At 40.6% G+C, this 17,276-nt stretch overlaps 1 protein-coding gene across 1 annotated transcript in view; it reads right to left on the reverse strand.

Annotated features, from left to right (window-relative positions):
- Positions 1–2,866, reverse strand: part of METTL13 (methyltransferase 13, eEF1A lysine and N-terminal methyltransferase) — a 527,633-nt gene extending 524,767 nt beyond the window's left edge. The window contains exon 1 of the mRNA XM_044062734.1: positions 2,409–2,866. Coding sequence (XP_043918669.1) covers positions 2,409–2,561 — 153 coding nt within the window. The 5' untranslated portion in view covers positions 2,562–2,866. The remainder of the gene's footprint in view (positions 1–2,408) is intronic.
- Between the last annotated feature and the right edge of the window lie 14,410 nt (positions 2,867–17,276).

The following is a 17,276-nucleotide window of genomic DNA, read 5'->3' on the forward strand; positions in this document are numbered from 1 at the left end:
ATGATGTGGATATTCTACAAAAGGGTCTTACAGAAACAGATGCTTGGTGCCAGAGCCATGGGTTCAAGTTTAATGCCAAGAAATGTATTGTTATCCCCTTTGGGAAAAACCATGTACCCATGAATTACCACAAAGGTGGCAGTACACTAAACACCGAAAGTGTCATGAGAGAATTAGGGACACAGGTGGACAGTGGTCTCACCTTCAATAATCATACTGCCACAACAGTCAGGAAATCCTTCTGTGGCACACCTCATCACTAAGGAATTTTCATTCAGAAAAAAAGGAGGTCGCTGTCCCACTGTACTCATCCCTCATTAGACTCATTATAGAGTTTAACGGCCCGTTTGGTATGTACCTCACAAGACATCTGCAACAGCTGGAAAGGCCGCAGAAATACCTCACTAAAAGAATCACAGGCCTAAAGCAGATGCCATATACTGACAGGCTAAAAAAACTCCAGCTATACTTTGTGGCATATCGGCTTCTCAGAGGGGATCTCTGCTTAACAAACAAGGCCATGTCAAACCCTGAGCTGTTGGACATGCTCCACTTAAAGAAATCCCAAACCCTCAGAGCCACATGCTCCAGGGATCTAAACCTTGTCATCACAATGAACAAAATATGCTGGAAGGACAGGTTCCTGAACAGAGACTCCCCATACTCTGGAACAGACTGCCCATACATGTCAAGCAGAGCGCCTCCTTGGCCCTCTTCAAAAGGAACCTTGATGATTGGATGGGAGATGGGAAATTCCAGGAAACTCACCCTGGGGATCATGTCAGTCACCCTGCTAGACAGGGAGCCACGAAAGTAAATATGGCAGGAAGAAATATCCAGGGAATTGTTGTGGCTAGGCTTGTATAGGCCCTAGGGCCGATAACCTAGTACCAACCTATGAACCTAAACCAGCATGACCACCTGGCCAACTACTAATGTCCTACTCCTTAGCTAAACAGAGGAACTTTCTCCCCCCTCACCTACACAACCTACCTAACCATATGAATTTCAAATCTCAGCTTTTCTCTCATCTATCAGCTAAATGGGAATGCGGATGTCACGATCCAACATAAACCCCTCTAAACCACCTCTCTTATTACCCTGCACTGAAATCTTCACCAGTATAACCACTACTACTGCTTCATCTCTACTTAAAACTTTCTCTCCCCTACCAGGGACTAAATTTTCTCTCTACTATCCAATTTTCTATGCATTCCTTTACAAATATATTGGTATTTTCTCCTTACAAAATTTGTTTCACCTAACTTGCTAAGACCTAGCAGCTGTATATTTTGCAGATTTTACTTGCTAAGATCTTAGACAAAATGTTTATTTAATCTGTAAATGTTTAGTCTACCTACCTGCAAAGGGCTAGTAGCCATGTTTAAAAGTACTCTATAATCTTATGAAAAATTGTTTATTCTTCTGTAAATGTTTTAAACTTTCTGTACATACTATTGTCTTTTGTAACATGTAACACTGTAACTGCAATATCTTGGAGGTTCTCTCCCCGGACCTCCACTGAAAACGGGCTCGTTATAGCACAGTGAACTTCCTCAGTCATCAAACTTAAATAAATAACCCGAACAGCTAAGGCTACTGCAGCAGTGATCAATATGTTGAATATCAACTGTAACACATAGGTATTAAAACAAGACTGCATGCCCAGTAATGGGGCAGTAACCACGATTCAGCTATCTGAAAACCAAGGTACAGATGAAGTAGTGAGAATCTAAAATGGATAAGCATCCAGTCAGCCCTGGAGTGGGTGACGCAGAAGTGCTCATGGCCAAGAGACACCAGAATAATGCAATACAGTTTATGTAAAAAAAAAAATGCTGAACTTCTACCCTACAGCCCTGGTGGTTTGTGCAAATATGCAAAAGTAAAATCTCATTGTGAGACAGTCGAAGTGCAGCAACAGTTGAACGTATTTTTTGTACTTTAGAAGATGGCACTAGAAAATACTTGTTTCTGCTCATGGGGTTACAAATCCGTTGATGTGTATGCAAGGTACTTCATTAATGGTTTACTAAATTATTTTAGTAGATTATGTTTACTTACAAGTAAACTTTAATATAATCTGTGAAACTGTTGCGGCTATAGCCACATATTTATTACTAAACCCCTCTGCATCTGGTAAAGGGTCAGTAAAACTCCAACAATATTTGAAGGTGGGCACGTATGGATCAAGTCCTGCACGGACGCCAGTATACCGTCAGCTCAGTCCCTTTTAGTTCTAAGAGGAAGGGGAAAGCAAGTCTGACTAAAACACTTTAACATTGCCGTATTAGTACACTTGGCATGGGCAGGGATGCTAATTATATCACTCATTTTCAGCTACGTGTGTGCAACAAACTCAATAGCTGTAATTCTGAAAATGCTAGATTACCACAGAAACCACGCACCTTATCTTTTGGTTTGATGTACTTGTGTAGGATGCCACACAAATCCAAGTAGGTCCCATACCATTCAAAAGCTTTATCTCCCCTTTGCTTGAAGAATTTTTCCCAGTAATCAGCTGTACTGAACTCCTTGGAGCTGTTAGGCAGTAGATTCATTTTTATGTAAGAAAAGTACACATCTGCCACAGAATTATGAGCTTGTGTTCAAAACTCTTGCAGTATAAAAATCCAAGTTAACTTAACTTTCGTACGACGAAAAATAGTTACCGGTTAAATACGCACAATAAAAACAACACTCTACGATTATTCTACCGATTTTAAGCAGAAAATACTACACCTGCCTACTACTTTCGAATGACATGATAAATATTGTCAATATGTACTACCCTAACTCCCCCAGCGATCACATGTAAAAAACACTGTATTTACACGGTACTGTACAAATGTTCTGGTGAAGAGAAACGTAGAATTACTTCCGGTTTAAGGGCAGTTCATTCACTGTACTATGGTGTGATTTTAATGCTGCCACCAGTTTGATATACATCCCTCGTAAAACGGATGATTTTTCTGGTGTCCATTTCAGTTGCTGTGCTCAAGAATTCTAGACAAGCCAAAAATTACTGTGGGTTAGGTGGGGGTAAGTTACCCGTAACAGTACACACCACTTCAACTGATACCGTAAATACTTTAACCGGATGGAGTTACCACCTGTCCCACTTTGCCACAATGTCCTGAGATTTTAGGACAAAATATTTCCTAAGTTTTCTTTAATCATCGATAAAACAATTATTTTGAATCTGAAATATCTAAATGTTACATGAATTAGCATAAACAACCCAAATGCTACAAGAATAAGCTTTTATTTTTGGCAAAAGTGAAACTGTGTCCTATGTACTGGTCATGGGTATGATTTGTCCTGCAAAATCGGACATTTCTCAAAAAAATGTCCCACTTTCGGCATTTGAAAAGGTGGCAACCCTATTGTCCATGGTGTTTTCTCCTGTAAAAAAAAAAAAAAAAACTATGGAAAGTTTCAGCAACCAGCTGTTGGAAAATGGCCTCTGCTTTTCGTCTTCTGTGCTCCAATTACAGATATGGGGACTGTGGAAGGCACTGAATTTTTCACAATTCCTGAATACTGAAAATGTGTAGTTTGCTGCTAGTGATGGTGGGTTCCAATGCTTTAAAACAACTATGGTTTTTGCAGTACTGTGTATGGCAGAAGAGCAATTAGGTAACCAGGTAAACCCACTAGACGTCTCTTTTCAAGTATATGTGACCCCAGGAGAACTGAGCGGTCAAGTGATTTGTTCAGACTTGCACCTCACAATAGGGAAATAGAAGTAAGAGTCAAACCTTGTGCTACTGACTACAGGAGGAATCTTGTTAGCATCTGAGAGCTGTTAATCCTTTGGGCTAATGGGGACACTGACTGCAGTAATGAGTGGGAGAGGACTTAGGTTTGCATCATATAAGGTTGGTGAGACTGGACTGTCCTGGCATTTGCTGCCTAACAGAATTTTAACCTCCGTCATTTAAGTGCTAGTGTATGTGCGAGTGGTATGGATGAACTACTGTGTAAACCTTGGCTCAAGATGGTTGTCAGTTGAAGTGACACTCTGACCCCATGTGTAAAATGGGGAAAAAGGGGTTGCGGATGGATGGATGGATGGATTTAAGTTACTATTGCTGGCATTTGAAAGAAAAAAATAAAGAAAGTGTGTAACTCGCTCGGACACTGCAGAAATGCAAATTACTGATGATGAAAAGAGTTAACGTTTTTTGCCCTTCGTCACCACATCCATGTGCAACTGATGGACCATGGAGTTCTTGAGATACTAAAGAAAGTTTACCTTTAGATGGGGAGTGGTATGCGAAAGTGTATCAAAATAGAGAATTAAGATAGTAATTTTCCCTGTATTTACAAGGGTTGATGCCCTTGGTGTAAGCTGTGGATAAGGGTGTTTTTAAGCAAATAGGCTTGAAAGTAAGACAAAATTATGAAAGGCATGTAAATGGTAGCTTACTTGCATCTGCAAAGTGATTAGCTATTTTGCAAATGCTGTCAGGAGGAGATAAGAAGTCTGCATGTTCAGACAGTAGGATAAGACACCTGTATATTGTGTTCTGGGTGAAATTTATAAAGATTCTGCCATGTGTCTACAAATTTGTTAGTTTTGTTTCTCCTTGTTGACTGATTTTACTTGGAGATGAGCTGTCTGCAGGTGTAAACAGTCTTGACAGTTCTGAGCTGTGAGGAAATGTAAAATTTACAAGGTTCTGTGACAAGCAGTTCAGTGAAAAATAAAGTTTGAAACTGTGGGAAGTGAATAAGAAGTAGAAGCCTCATTAGCAGTCCTAATACTTTGTGCATTGGCTTATTAAATGCGTTAATTTAGTTTATATAGAAGTAGCCAGTATAATTCCTTTTAGGGCTAAAAGTTAATGTTTACTGAAAGCATGCAAGATTTTTTCACGTCTAGAAAGGAGATAGAAATAATGAAAAAGAGAGCAATCAGTAAAAGTGAGAGTGCAGGCTGTAACATGCACTTTAGCATTAATAACCTTGATTTTAGATTAGGTAGTACTTGTAAGTGCAGCCATCAATTTGGGACAACTGCTCCTATCCAGAGGAGTAAACTTCATTTATTTATTTTACTTATTTATTTTTATTTTACATTTGTTTACCGGGATAGTCCACTGGACACAGGTCAGTTTTCAGTGAAGGCCCGGGGAGAAAAGCTCCACACATGTCATTAACATATAGCAGCAAAGAATATAAAGTTTACAGAGAAAAATTGCATACAAAATACAGAGAGTCTTAATTAATAGTACTTTTTTTACGTACATATTAGACACAATTAGTAATAGATTCACTAGTCTAAGGAAATATATAAAGAACATTACAACCATTGCTGGAGAGAACATGAGTTAACCAACAGTTCCTAAAGATTGTTAGGGTCTAAATCCATAACAACAATCTATGTTCATTATATTGCATGCATAATACAGTCATAGAACCTAGTCCTATCCATTTATCCTGAGGTGTGAAGTAGTTAAGGAGGAGGAGGGTCTAGCATAGTGGAGGGTCTAGCCTGGTATAGTGCAAGAGCAGAACCAGTTATTAGTGAGATGCAGTTTTAATGAATTTTTAAACTGTGTGAAGGAAGTGATAGTAGTTATGTTGCAGGGTAGTGTGTTCCATATTTTGGATACATAATTAGAAAAGAGGGTGTCACCTGCTGTATTATTAGATTTAGTTACTGTGAGAATAGGTTTGTTACTTGAGCGAAGACTTCTGTTGTTGGTATGGAGGTGAAGTAGGTTTTGCAATGCAGGGGGGTTTTTTCTTGTTGATATAGAATTTTATGGGCCAGAGAGAGTTGGTTGTAATACAGGACTTGAGGAAGTTCCAACCAGCTGAGCTGCTTCAAGGATGAGCAGTGGTGAGCTCTAAAAGGGGAGTCAGAGGCAAATCTAGTGATTTTGTTATAGCAGGAGGTGAGCTTAGCTAAGTCAGCTTTTCTCAGGTTGTTGAGAATAGGTGAGGCATACAGGAGGGTAGAAATTAGGTGAGTATGGGCTATGATAGCTTTTGTTTGTTGGGTAAGGAATTGTCTATTTCTGTAGAGGGTACATAGGTTTTTGTTAACTTTCTTGATGGTCTGGGAAATATGAATATCAGATCTTAGATTGTTATCAATCTCTATGCCCAGAAGTTTGGTGTGCTGTGTGGGAGAGATAATAATGTTGTTACTGGACATGATATTCCTTATGTGAATAATGATGGGTTTAGTAGATGGGGTGAGTGTTGATTTTTCTGTTTGTTGGCTACGCTCAGAATAGTTTCTATAAAGAATTTAGTAAACTGTGTGGGAATGTTGTCTGAGTTATTTATTAAGGTGGGAGAGGGAGTACCACTTTTGCTTAGTAGTAGTAATTTGTTAATGGCTGCCCAAAAATTTTGAGGGCTATTTTGGTGCTTGATTTGAAGGTTGGAATAGTAATTAATTTTGTCAAGTTTTGCTAGTTTCTTAGCTTTATTCCTAAGCTGTTGATACTTTTGTTTAGCTGCTGGGGACTTAAAAATATTACCACAAACCAAATGCAGCGTAAAAAAACAAAAAATGAAGACCAAACTGGATGCGTTCCGAACGAGTGACTTAAGAATATTCCAGTGATCCCATGCTTTATCTCTAGCTTAGAGGCTTAGAGGAGGGATTTGGGTTCTTTGGTAAGCCATGGAGTAGGATTAAATTTGGTTCTTATGGTTCTATGGGGGGGGGGCGTGAAGATCTAATGCATCTAAAAAAGTGTTATTAAAGTAACTGCCTCATTTAATTCCAGGTATTTCAGGGGTGCCCAAATGCAAAATTTTAGTTGTACACTGAAATTGGTGGGGTTAAAGTTCTTTTTGCTCCTAATGAGGTGGTAGACTGTGCCTTTGGGATTATGGTTGTGTTGTCATAGAAGGAAGGTTGGCAGATGGTCACTTAGACCGTTGGTGAGGCAACCTGAAAGAGTGGGGTGGCTTGGTTTATTAGTTACAATCCAGTCAAGGATTTATTCACTGTTGGTTCTTTTGTCAATTCTTGTTGGTGTTTGGATGGCTTAGGTAAATCCATGGAGATTAATATGATTTGTTGGGGTGGGAGAGTTACAGCATAGCCAATCTATGTTAAAATCACCCAGAATGATGGTTTCATTTTGGAGAGATAAGCAGGACCAATGGAGCAGGTTTTCTAGAGTGGGTATATTGTTGCCGGGGGGGTATATAGCATGCAGTTATGTTTATTAATTTTTTGGAGTTAAGTTGCAGTTGGGTGAACAGTATTTCTGCATTGTCAACAGATGGATATTGTAAACTTAATATTTGCACTGTGAGATGGTTCTTAAATAGTACAGCAATGCCCCCTCCTTTTTTGTCCTTTCTTAGTATATTATATCCTGGGGGAATAATTTAATTGTCATTGATATGTGGCTTTAGCAAAGTCTCAGTTATAACCGCTATGTCTGGCAAGTATAGAGAAAGACGGGCATGCAGGTTGTGGATTTTGTTGGAGATACTTCTCCATTTTATGTTTAGAAACAGTAAGTCAGTATGTTTCCTAGGGAGATGATTGTCTGTTGGGGAGATGAGGAATTTGAGGGAGGGGTAGGTGTGTAGGAGGTTGTTGGTTCGGGGTTGGGATGAATATCCCCACAGCAAGATAATTTAGCGGCGATGTAGAAAGTGAACCGCAAGAGTTTTGTGATTTGTATGTTGAGTTTTAGGGAGGGTCGATGATAGTTGGACTGAGGTAGCATTTTAAAGTATGAGTAGTCAGTGGGTGATAGGGTAAGGATAGAGGCAGAGATAGAGAAGCAAGACTGAATGTTATAATGGTGAAAGGTAGCAGTAGTTGTGTAATCTGGGGTTACTTGTAGGTGGGTATGATAAGAGGTGAGAAGGGACATTGTTGATAGTATAAATAGGGAGGTAATCTGTATTAGTAACATGTTAATATGATGTGTGATTTGTAGTCTTTGTGAAGGGTAGGGTTTGGGAGTTATGGTAGGTAGGCCAGTGATAGAGGAGTGGCAGAGTGGAGTTAAGGAGGAGTGCTGGATGATATGGATAGGTGTAAGTTATTGGATAATTAGGTGAGAGGTGTGGTTAGGTGTAAAGATGAATGTAGGTGTAGTGGGGGTGAGTGAGAATTGGGGGTAGGGTAGAGGAGCAAAGTGAGCCCAAGTGGAGCAGGGCTGGCTGGCTGAACGAGCAAAGAGAGGAATGCACTCCTAAAACAATCAATGAGGAAGGTAGGTATAGTACAGTTATGTGTGTTTGTTCCAAGTTAAAGGGAGAAGGGGCTTTCTGAAATATATATATATATATATATATATATAAGTATTTTCATTGAAGCAGAAAGTCTTGAAAAATGTGACACAAGTTCAAATGGATATAGATGAAACAACTCCTTAAACGATCAGCCTGTCAAACATTTGGAAATACACATTCAGAAGTGTCATGTATAATAGGCAGGAGTAACAGCTTTCTGTCATCTTGGCTACTCTGTTCATAGTATCATGGATTGTAAATGGTCTTACAGGTAAAGACAAAAAGCAAAGAATATTGAATTATATTAAGAAACGTACAGTGCAAATACCAATGTTGTAAGAGACACTTTGGATTGAAATGACATGACAATTTGACAAAGAAAAGATTTCAGGATGGATATTCAGCAGAATATCAGGGACAAAGGAAATAAGGAGTACTAATATTAATTGTCAGAGGGGCTCCAATGGTGATAGAGGGGAAAAAAACAACAATGGTGGACAAATAAGGGATTTTTGACAAAGGAGGAGAATTCTGATGGAATGTATTTATTTTCCATCTAAACCTGCTGTTACAGAGCTTAAAAATTGAGGAGAAATATCCAGCTTTCAGTGGACAGTATTATTTATAGATGAGACAAGAACTTGATTTACAACAATGAGGATAAATCAAGGGGACCTAGAAGGGAAAATAAATAAAGAGGATAGATTTCTGAAGAAATATATGAGAATATTTGGTATTGAAAATTGTGAATTCAGTAGTAGGAAATTAGACAGAATATAATATTATAAACTGGACAGAATTTATATTTCACATGAGCACATGTATTTAATTGAAAGCTTTGACAGGCATCCAATGATTAGTTCAGATTTTGCACCAATAAAACTATTATATGATGTAGAGTAATAAAGTAAAAATGAGACACTGGTGCTTTCATACTTTCCTGTTAAAAAGAGAGGAATTTACAAAATGGTTATTGCAAATGATTCAAGATTTATTAAAGAGGATATAAATTGCTTAAGAAGGGATAGCTAGTGAGTGGGATAAAATGAAAATGGAATTTAAACGTGGGGTAGAAATAAAAGAGAAAGATATGGGAATGAAGTAATAGGAATTATTTGGTTGGTTGAGAAAGATCAATCAGATCTGTTTTAAAATGTTGAATCACCACTTTGTCGAACCACCTTTCATTGAGAACGAAATTGCCAAATTCTCACTACAAGTGATGACATCATTGAATTACACCTCATCAAAAGTCATGTTAATCAAAAGTCAGTCAGACCTCTCTTAACAGCTTTAACACTGAAATATCTATATATCCACTTAATATAACTCTTCTGTCTCTCAGTCTTATGCATCCTCAGCTGCAAGATGAAATTTAAAGAAAAGAAAGCCTAATTCTAACTGTATATCAACATGTATATATTGTACCTGGATGTAAATCATTGTTATTTTTGTATTTTGTATAATGTTGCTTACTAGTAACTTGAATCCATTAACAGTCATTATGTAACTTTATCTCATCAGTGTATATGTAATATGTGAAGCTTTTCTCCACAGGCACCCAATGAAAATGGGCACTCCTAGGCCCAGTGGACTATCCCGAAAAACAAATACAAATAAATAAATGGTTGGTCAGTAGTATGTACAACACCATGACTCAGTAGTGTAAAATGTGATAGAGAGCAAGTAAAACACCGACCATGATTTTTGATGATGTGTATTTCAATGGTGTTTGTGACTCTCCTTCTCTGGGCCATTAATCAAGGAGCCTCATTCCTCACCATGGGCACTGGTGAGGGATGTTCACTTGGAACAAAAATGGATGCACGCAGTGTTTTCAGATGCAGCTCTCTGCACCAAGCACAATTTCCCTTAAGAGTGCACAGGGAACACACTCAGTCCTAGGGCTGGATTTCCCTCTCTCTTTCTCTCTCTCTCTCCAGGCCCCCAAGTAAGACTCCCTACTGACACAGCTGTAGAGTTGAGTCCTCAGCCAAGTGTTCCAAGCCAAGTCCTACACCACCCTCTCTGTGAAACCAGTGCTGTGTGTCCCTGCTCCAAGTAGCTGACACACACACTCTTTGAGATTTGATTCTCACACACACACACACACACACACACACACACACACACACACACACACACACACACACACACCTGGGAAAGATTGGCACAGATTTACTCAATCTGCTGCCCTTTTCCCAGACAATAAGGTAGTTACACTGTCACCAGCCAACTGCACTAAGGCTCTTACAAGAGTATCCAATTATATTGAGTAAAATTAATACTAATACAAATAGTAGTGTTTGACCAGTGCAGCAAGGCTTTTAGGAGTGGCCACAGTGTCACCAAATAAATATAAGTACTCTCAGAGGTTAAAATATTCTCTAAAAGACCAGCCACAATGAAAAGTGTAAATATATGTAATAATAAATAATAAAAGAACATGAAAATATTAAATATCTAGTTACAATAAACACCAGAGTTTTAATCACAGGAAATCTTAAAAATCACACACCTGGGAAGGTTCACACAGGTACAGAAAAATAGTACTTAACTAATCTCATTATATTTTCCTGAATGATCTAAAAAATGATTATTCCCTGGTTACTTACTAAAGCAAGGCAAGATGAAGTGGGTGAGTGATCCCATGTCATGTTTCACAAACAGACTACCCCAAGACTTCTGTCTCATCTAATATTAAAACATCATTTCAGTGCAGGATTACAAAATTACATCACTTACATCTGGTTAGCTAACTTCTGGTTCCCACACTAACCCCTTTTACTAGAAACTGAACCAGAATCTAGCACATATGTGTTACCATACACACACATAGAGCTTTGGTAAGATGTGTTATAACATCTGGAAGCTATAAAACCATTTCAAAACTTCCAACCTTCCAATGTAGCAATTTGTTCTCCCCAAGGACAATACAGGAGGATTTCTAGCTCTGGGTTTTACAGATATTTTGTTTCTGGCTGCAATCAGAAAGAACAGTTGTGTAAAATCTTACCATAATGATAGATGCCCTTGCCTTCACTGCTGCAGTATTCATAACTCATGGGATTCTCTGCCATGAACTTCTCAAAAGCAAACTTCACACTTCTTAAGACTGGAGTGGTATCCTTCAAGGCCCCCGAGCCAGTGGAAACCACAACTCACGCTGCTGAAACCCTTACAAATGCCTTCTACAAGCACCTCCAGGAATGTATGGATCAAGCAATCCCTAATAAAATCAAGACCCTTTCCACCAAAGGCAGGCGCCCGGTCTGGTGGACCCCAGCCATAAACAAACTCTACAACAAGAGGAGAAAGCTACTACATGACAGAGCAAAATCCCTAAAAGGGAAGGCATCTCTGATCAATACTAGCAAAAAACTACGATCACTCATAAAATCATCCAAGGCCAACTTTGAGAGAAAAATCGCTAATGACACAAAAGACAATCATAAGGCTTTCTTTAGCTATGTTAGAAACCTGGGTGGAAACTCCCAGATATGCTCAGAATTAGTCCAAAATGATAAAAAAATCACTGAACCCACAGACATTGCCAACATACTGGCAGACAGGTTCAGTGCAAATTTCTCCCTCCTTCCCCCCCAAAGGAGAAATATCTATCCCACCAGAGTCTAGCCTCCCAAACATCTCAGATGCCCAGGTGAGAGCTGCTCTCTCTAAAGCAAAAACACAGCATCAATGGGACCGGATGGTGTCCCCGGCTGTGTGCTACACAAACTCAATGAGGAACTAATCCCACACATAAGGCTGCTGTTTAATCTTAGCCTTACTACAGGATACGTACCCAAAGAATGGCGTACAGCAACTGTGGTCCCACTCCACAAAGGCGGTGCTTCTACGGACCCTGGAAATTACCACCCCATAAGCTTGACGAGCCTTGTCTGCAAAGCTATGGAGAGGATCATAATGGAACTCATAAATAAAGACATTGGGGACCTATAGACACTGGATCCTACCCAATTTGGCTTTGTCAAGGGCAGATCCTGCCTCTTGAACTTGGTCGACTTTTTCGAAACAGTCACTAAGGCCATTGATGAGGGTAAGGCAGTTCACACAGCCTACCTTGACCTAGCAAAGCGTTGACACAATACCCCACTCGGGCATCATAGAAAAGCTCACCAGCTTAGATGTAAACCCATATGTCACAAGATGGGTTGCAAACTGGCTCAAGGACAGAACACACAGGGTTAGAGTTGCTGGTGCCATGTCAGACTCTAAGCCGGTCACGGCGGTGTCCCACAGGGCTCAGTCCTGGGCCCCTCTTGTTCGGCATTTATTTTTCTGAAGTGCAGGCAAACATAGGGGATTGTGGCTGACAAAATTTGCAGATGACTGCAAACTGGGCACCATAATTGACACTCCATCAGACACAGACATCCTCCAGAGAGGTCTCATAGAAATGGATAACTGGTGCCAGAGCCATGGCCTTAAGCTAAATGCCAAAAATGTATAGTCATACCCTTTGGGAAAAACAAGGTAACCCCTAATTACCACATAGGTGGTAATCCATTAAACACGGAAGAAGTTATCAGGGACCTGGGGACCCAAGTTGACAGTAACCTCTCTTTTGACACTCACATTGCCAAAGTGGTTAGGAAGACCTTCTACATTGCCCACCTGATCATGAAGGGATTCACATCCAGATCAGGAGAGGTCATTGTACCCCTGTACTCTTCCCCTGTACTCTTCACTTATCAGACCAATGATTGAGTACAACGCCCCATTCAGAATGTACCTTACCCGACACCTGCAGCAGTTGGAAAGACCCCAAAAGTTCCTCACCAAAAGGATAAAGGGGCTCAAACATATGTCATACGATGCCCGACTGAATAAACTCCAGCTCTATTCAGTCGCATACCGTCTGCTCAGAGGTGATCTGTGCCTGACATACAAGGCCATGTCCAACCCGGAATTAATGGACATGCTCCACCTCAAAAAATCCAAATCCACCAGAGCCACGAGAGCAAGAGACGTAACCCTCAACACGGATATAAATAGGACATGCTGGAGGGACAGATTCATCACCCAAAGACTCCCTACACTATGGAACAGAATCCCAGTCCATGTGAGGCAGAGCCCCTCACTGACTCTGTTCAAGAGAAATCTTGATGAGTGGATGGGAGATTGTAGGTTTACCCCGGGAATCATCTCTGTGTCACTGCTGGACAGAGGCACAGCAAACTAATGGGTATAGTATTCTCATCCTAAGGGGTGGTGAAAGCCACACACACTCTGGCTAGGCTTATAAATGCCCTAGGGCAGATAGCCTAGTATGAACCTATGAACCTATGAACCCCATTGTTTGGCCAGTCTACCAAAGCCTACCATTGCATTAAGGTATGCTGAACATCTCACAAACACTCCTTATGTAGTGTCGGGCATAATTGTGACATTCAGGTGTACCATCCTCAGAACTGATTGCCCCAGTAAGAATAGCAAGGAAAACAAAAAAGAACCTGCACATCCAGGAATGAAAAAAAGAATAGGGGAGGGAGGGAGTAAATACTACAGCGGTGAAGGCAAGGACATGTACTGTTATGGTAAGATTTTACACAACTGTACAATGTCCTTACATTCACCACTGCAGTATTCATAATTCATGGGAGAGTGCCAAAGCTCAAGAAGAAACTTTGAAGGAGGAAGAAGAAGTAGAGCCCTCTAAGAAGCCATGAAGAATGGCATTAGCAAAACCAGCTCTAGCTATGGACATACCATCCAACTTGTAGTGTTTGGTAAAGGTATGCACAGAAGTCAAGGTAGCTGCTTCAAGAATATAATTAGTGTTTGTGCCCTTGAAAAAAAGCACCAGAAGAAGACACAGCTCTAGTAGAATGAGTCTTTACAGAAAAAGGAAGACTCTCACCATAAAAAGTGTCACAAAAAGAAATAGCCCTTGAAATCCAAGAAGAAATAGTTTTACTTGGAAACAGCCAAGCCTAAAGACCTAGGATGAAAAGAAAAAAAATGATCAGATATTCTGATGGCTTTAGTATTATCCAAATAAAATCTGAGCTGTCTATGCACATCTAAGTTTTGCAGCACCCTCTCACAGTCAGATTGCGGAGAGGTAAAGAAAGTAAGCAAATTAATAGACTGATTAAGTAAGAACTCATTAACCACCTTGGGCATAAAAGAAGGATTAGTACACAAGTACACCCTGTCATCATGGAATATCAAAAAAGGCAGACAAGCCATACGGACTTGTAAGGGCTAAGAAAAGAACTGTCTTCCAAGAACAATGTTGCAAGGAAGCCAAAACAACAGGCTCAAAAGGAGCCTGAGTCAATTTTTCCAGAATGAAATTAAGATCCTAGGGAAGAGGAACAGGCTTCCTGGGAGACCAAATATTAAAGATGCCTTTAAGAAACTGCTTAGCCTCAAATCTAGAAGCTAATGGAGGAGTTACAGGTAGACAAGCAGAAAGAGCTGATAAGTGGGCTTTAATAGAAGAGTAGGCCAAACCAGCATTGAGCAACTCACACAAATAAGACAGAATCAAAGGAACATCCACTGTAAGTGGGTCCAGGTTACGAGAGCAAGGCATCAAATAGAAAACCTCTTTCATTTTGATAAGTAAGATTTCCTGGCTCCTGCAGGACCTGCAGCACATCCTCAGAAAAAAGGTGTCTATAAGGAATCAAAACCCTATCACCCACAGTGTCAGTTGAAGTGTGGACAGGTGGGGATGGATGAGAGATCCCTTGTCTTGTGTGAGTAGATCCTCCCTTTGAGATAACTTGTGATGGTTGCCCTTGGCTAGATGCAGAAGTAGAGGGAACCAATGCTGTCGTGGCCAAAAGGAAGTCACCAACAAGATTTTGGGAGCATTCTGTTGAATCTTTAACAGGACTCTCAGAATGAGAGGAAGGGGAGGGAATGCATAAAGAAACATCCCCTTCCAAGAAAATGAGTGGGCATCCACCTTCCACACCAGAGGACCTGGGACTCTGGCACAAAGCAGAGGAGGTTGTCTGTTCAGAGGGGAGACAAAGAGATCTACTCGAGCAGTACCCCAGTGGTGAATAATGTTCAGAAACACATCTCTGTGAAGCAACCATTCATGGGATTGAGTGTAGGACCTGTTCAGAGTGTCTGCTACAATGTTCTAATCTGAAGGAATATAAACTGCCTGAATAGTCACTTGATACCTGACAGCCAGATCCCATACCAGAACTGCCAGTTGGCAAAGAAGGTAAGATCTTGTTCTGGCCTGTTTGTTGACATACCGCAAAGCTGTGGTATTCTCTGTGAATACCTTGAGAGGCTTCAGAGAGAAAAGAGTATGAAAAAAAGGCCTGAAGAGCCAGCAGAAGAGCTGTCATCTCTTTGACATTGATGTACTCCTTCTGCTGACGAGGTGACCACACTCCCTGAACCTTCAGGGAGCCAAAAGTTGCTCCCCATCCCACATCTGAAGCATCTGTGAACAGATCCTGAGAGGGAAAAGGAGAATTAAAAGGGTTCCTTGGATTCAGAGACAACTGCTGAATCCACCATAGAAGTTCTTTCTTGAGACAAAGGAAAAGAGGAACTGTAAAATTTAGAGGATGTGCATGTTGAAACCACACCAACCTCAGAAACCACTGGAACTTCCTTGTGTGGAGTTTGGCCAGAGAGAGCATTGGAAAAGTGGAAGCCGTGAAACCCAGAGCTCTCAGAATCTCCCTGGCTGTAATAGAGGCCAGGGGAAGAATAGTTTGAAAGTAAGAAATGAGAGTTAAGGCCTCTGTAGGAGGCAGGGATGCCAGCAATGGCACCATCTGAATCCTGCAACCCAAAAAGACATGATCCTGAGAAGGAGACATGGAAGACTTTTAGAAGTTTATCATGAACCCCAGGCTCTGAAAAAGAGAAAGGGTAAAACCAAGATTTTGCAAAAAGGACCTTTGGAGAGGATGCCTGAAACAGCAGGTTGCCCAAGTAAGGAAATATTCAGATCCCTTGAAGCCTGCAAAAAGCAATCACAGGAGTGAGGCATTTGGTGAACACCCTTGGGGCAGTATAAAGGCCAAAGGGCAAAATACAGAATGCAACAGAGAAATGCAAAAACTTCCTGAAAAGAGAATGGATCAAAATATGGAGATAAGCATCCTTGAGATCCAGAGACACCAGAAAGGCCTGAGGGAACAACATCCAAAAGGAAGGTACCTTCAGAAAAGTGTTTAGATGAGAGAGGTCTAGAATTAGTCTCCAAGTACCCTCTTTTCTGGGCACTAAAACATTCTTGAATAAAACCCTTCCCCCTTTGGGACACAGGCACCTCTTGAATAGTATCCTGAGACAAGAGATCTTGAAGAACCTTTGGGAAAAAAGGAAGTTGTTCCTGAGGAGGCTGAGGAATACCCATAAAAGGAGGACAGGAAATCCACACCATGAAGTACCCCTGATGAATGACTGACAGAACTCAAGAATTTTGGGTGATTCAAAGCCAAATAGGAACAGAAAGAGGAAGGCAAAGAGAAAGAGGAATGTGGCTGGGAATAGATGTATAGTCAGACAGCACCTAGTTTGTCAGGAAAGGAAAACCTTTGAATCCCTGCACTCTGAGTGGCCTTAGCAGGAGGAGCCCATTTACCACCCTTTCTACCTTTAGCAGGAGGGCGAGATTGCCTACAAACATAGACTAGCTTAGAAGGGTAGTTTCTCTGAAATTTAGGCACATGAGAAACAAAAACATGTTTAAGCTCCTGTAAGGCCTTCCCTTTGTCCTGAAGAGGCTTAAACAAACCAGCAGCCGCTTTCCCAAACAAAAAATTACTATCCAGAGAAGCATCCATCAACTTAGCCTTAATATCACTGAGTAAAGGGTGAAGCCTAAGCCTGGAATACCTCCTCAGAACTGAACCAAAAGCAACATCCCTAGAAGAGGCATCCACTGCATTATAACTACATTTGATAGAATGACAAACTACTTGAGAGGAAGTCCCTAGCAAGGAAAGAGCAGAAGATTTAGTCTCAGAGTCTGGAAGATCAGAAGAAAGCTGACAAGCCTGAGAAAGAAGAGCCAACACATACCTAGATATATGCAT

Source organism: Protopterus annectens, chromosome 2.part1 (genome assembly GCF_019279795.1).
Source record: "Protopterus annectens isolate FY-2018-M chromosome 2.part1, PAN1.0, whole genome shotgun sequence".
Taxonomy (NCBI): domain Eukaryota; kingdom Metazoa; phylum Chordata; order Ceratodontiformes; family Protopteridae; genus Protopterus; species Protopterus annectens.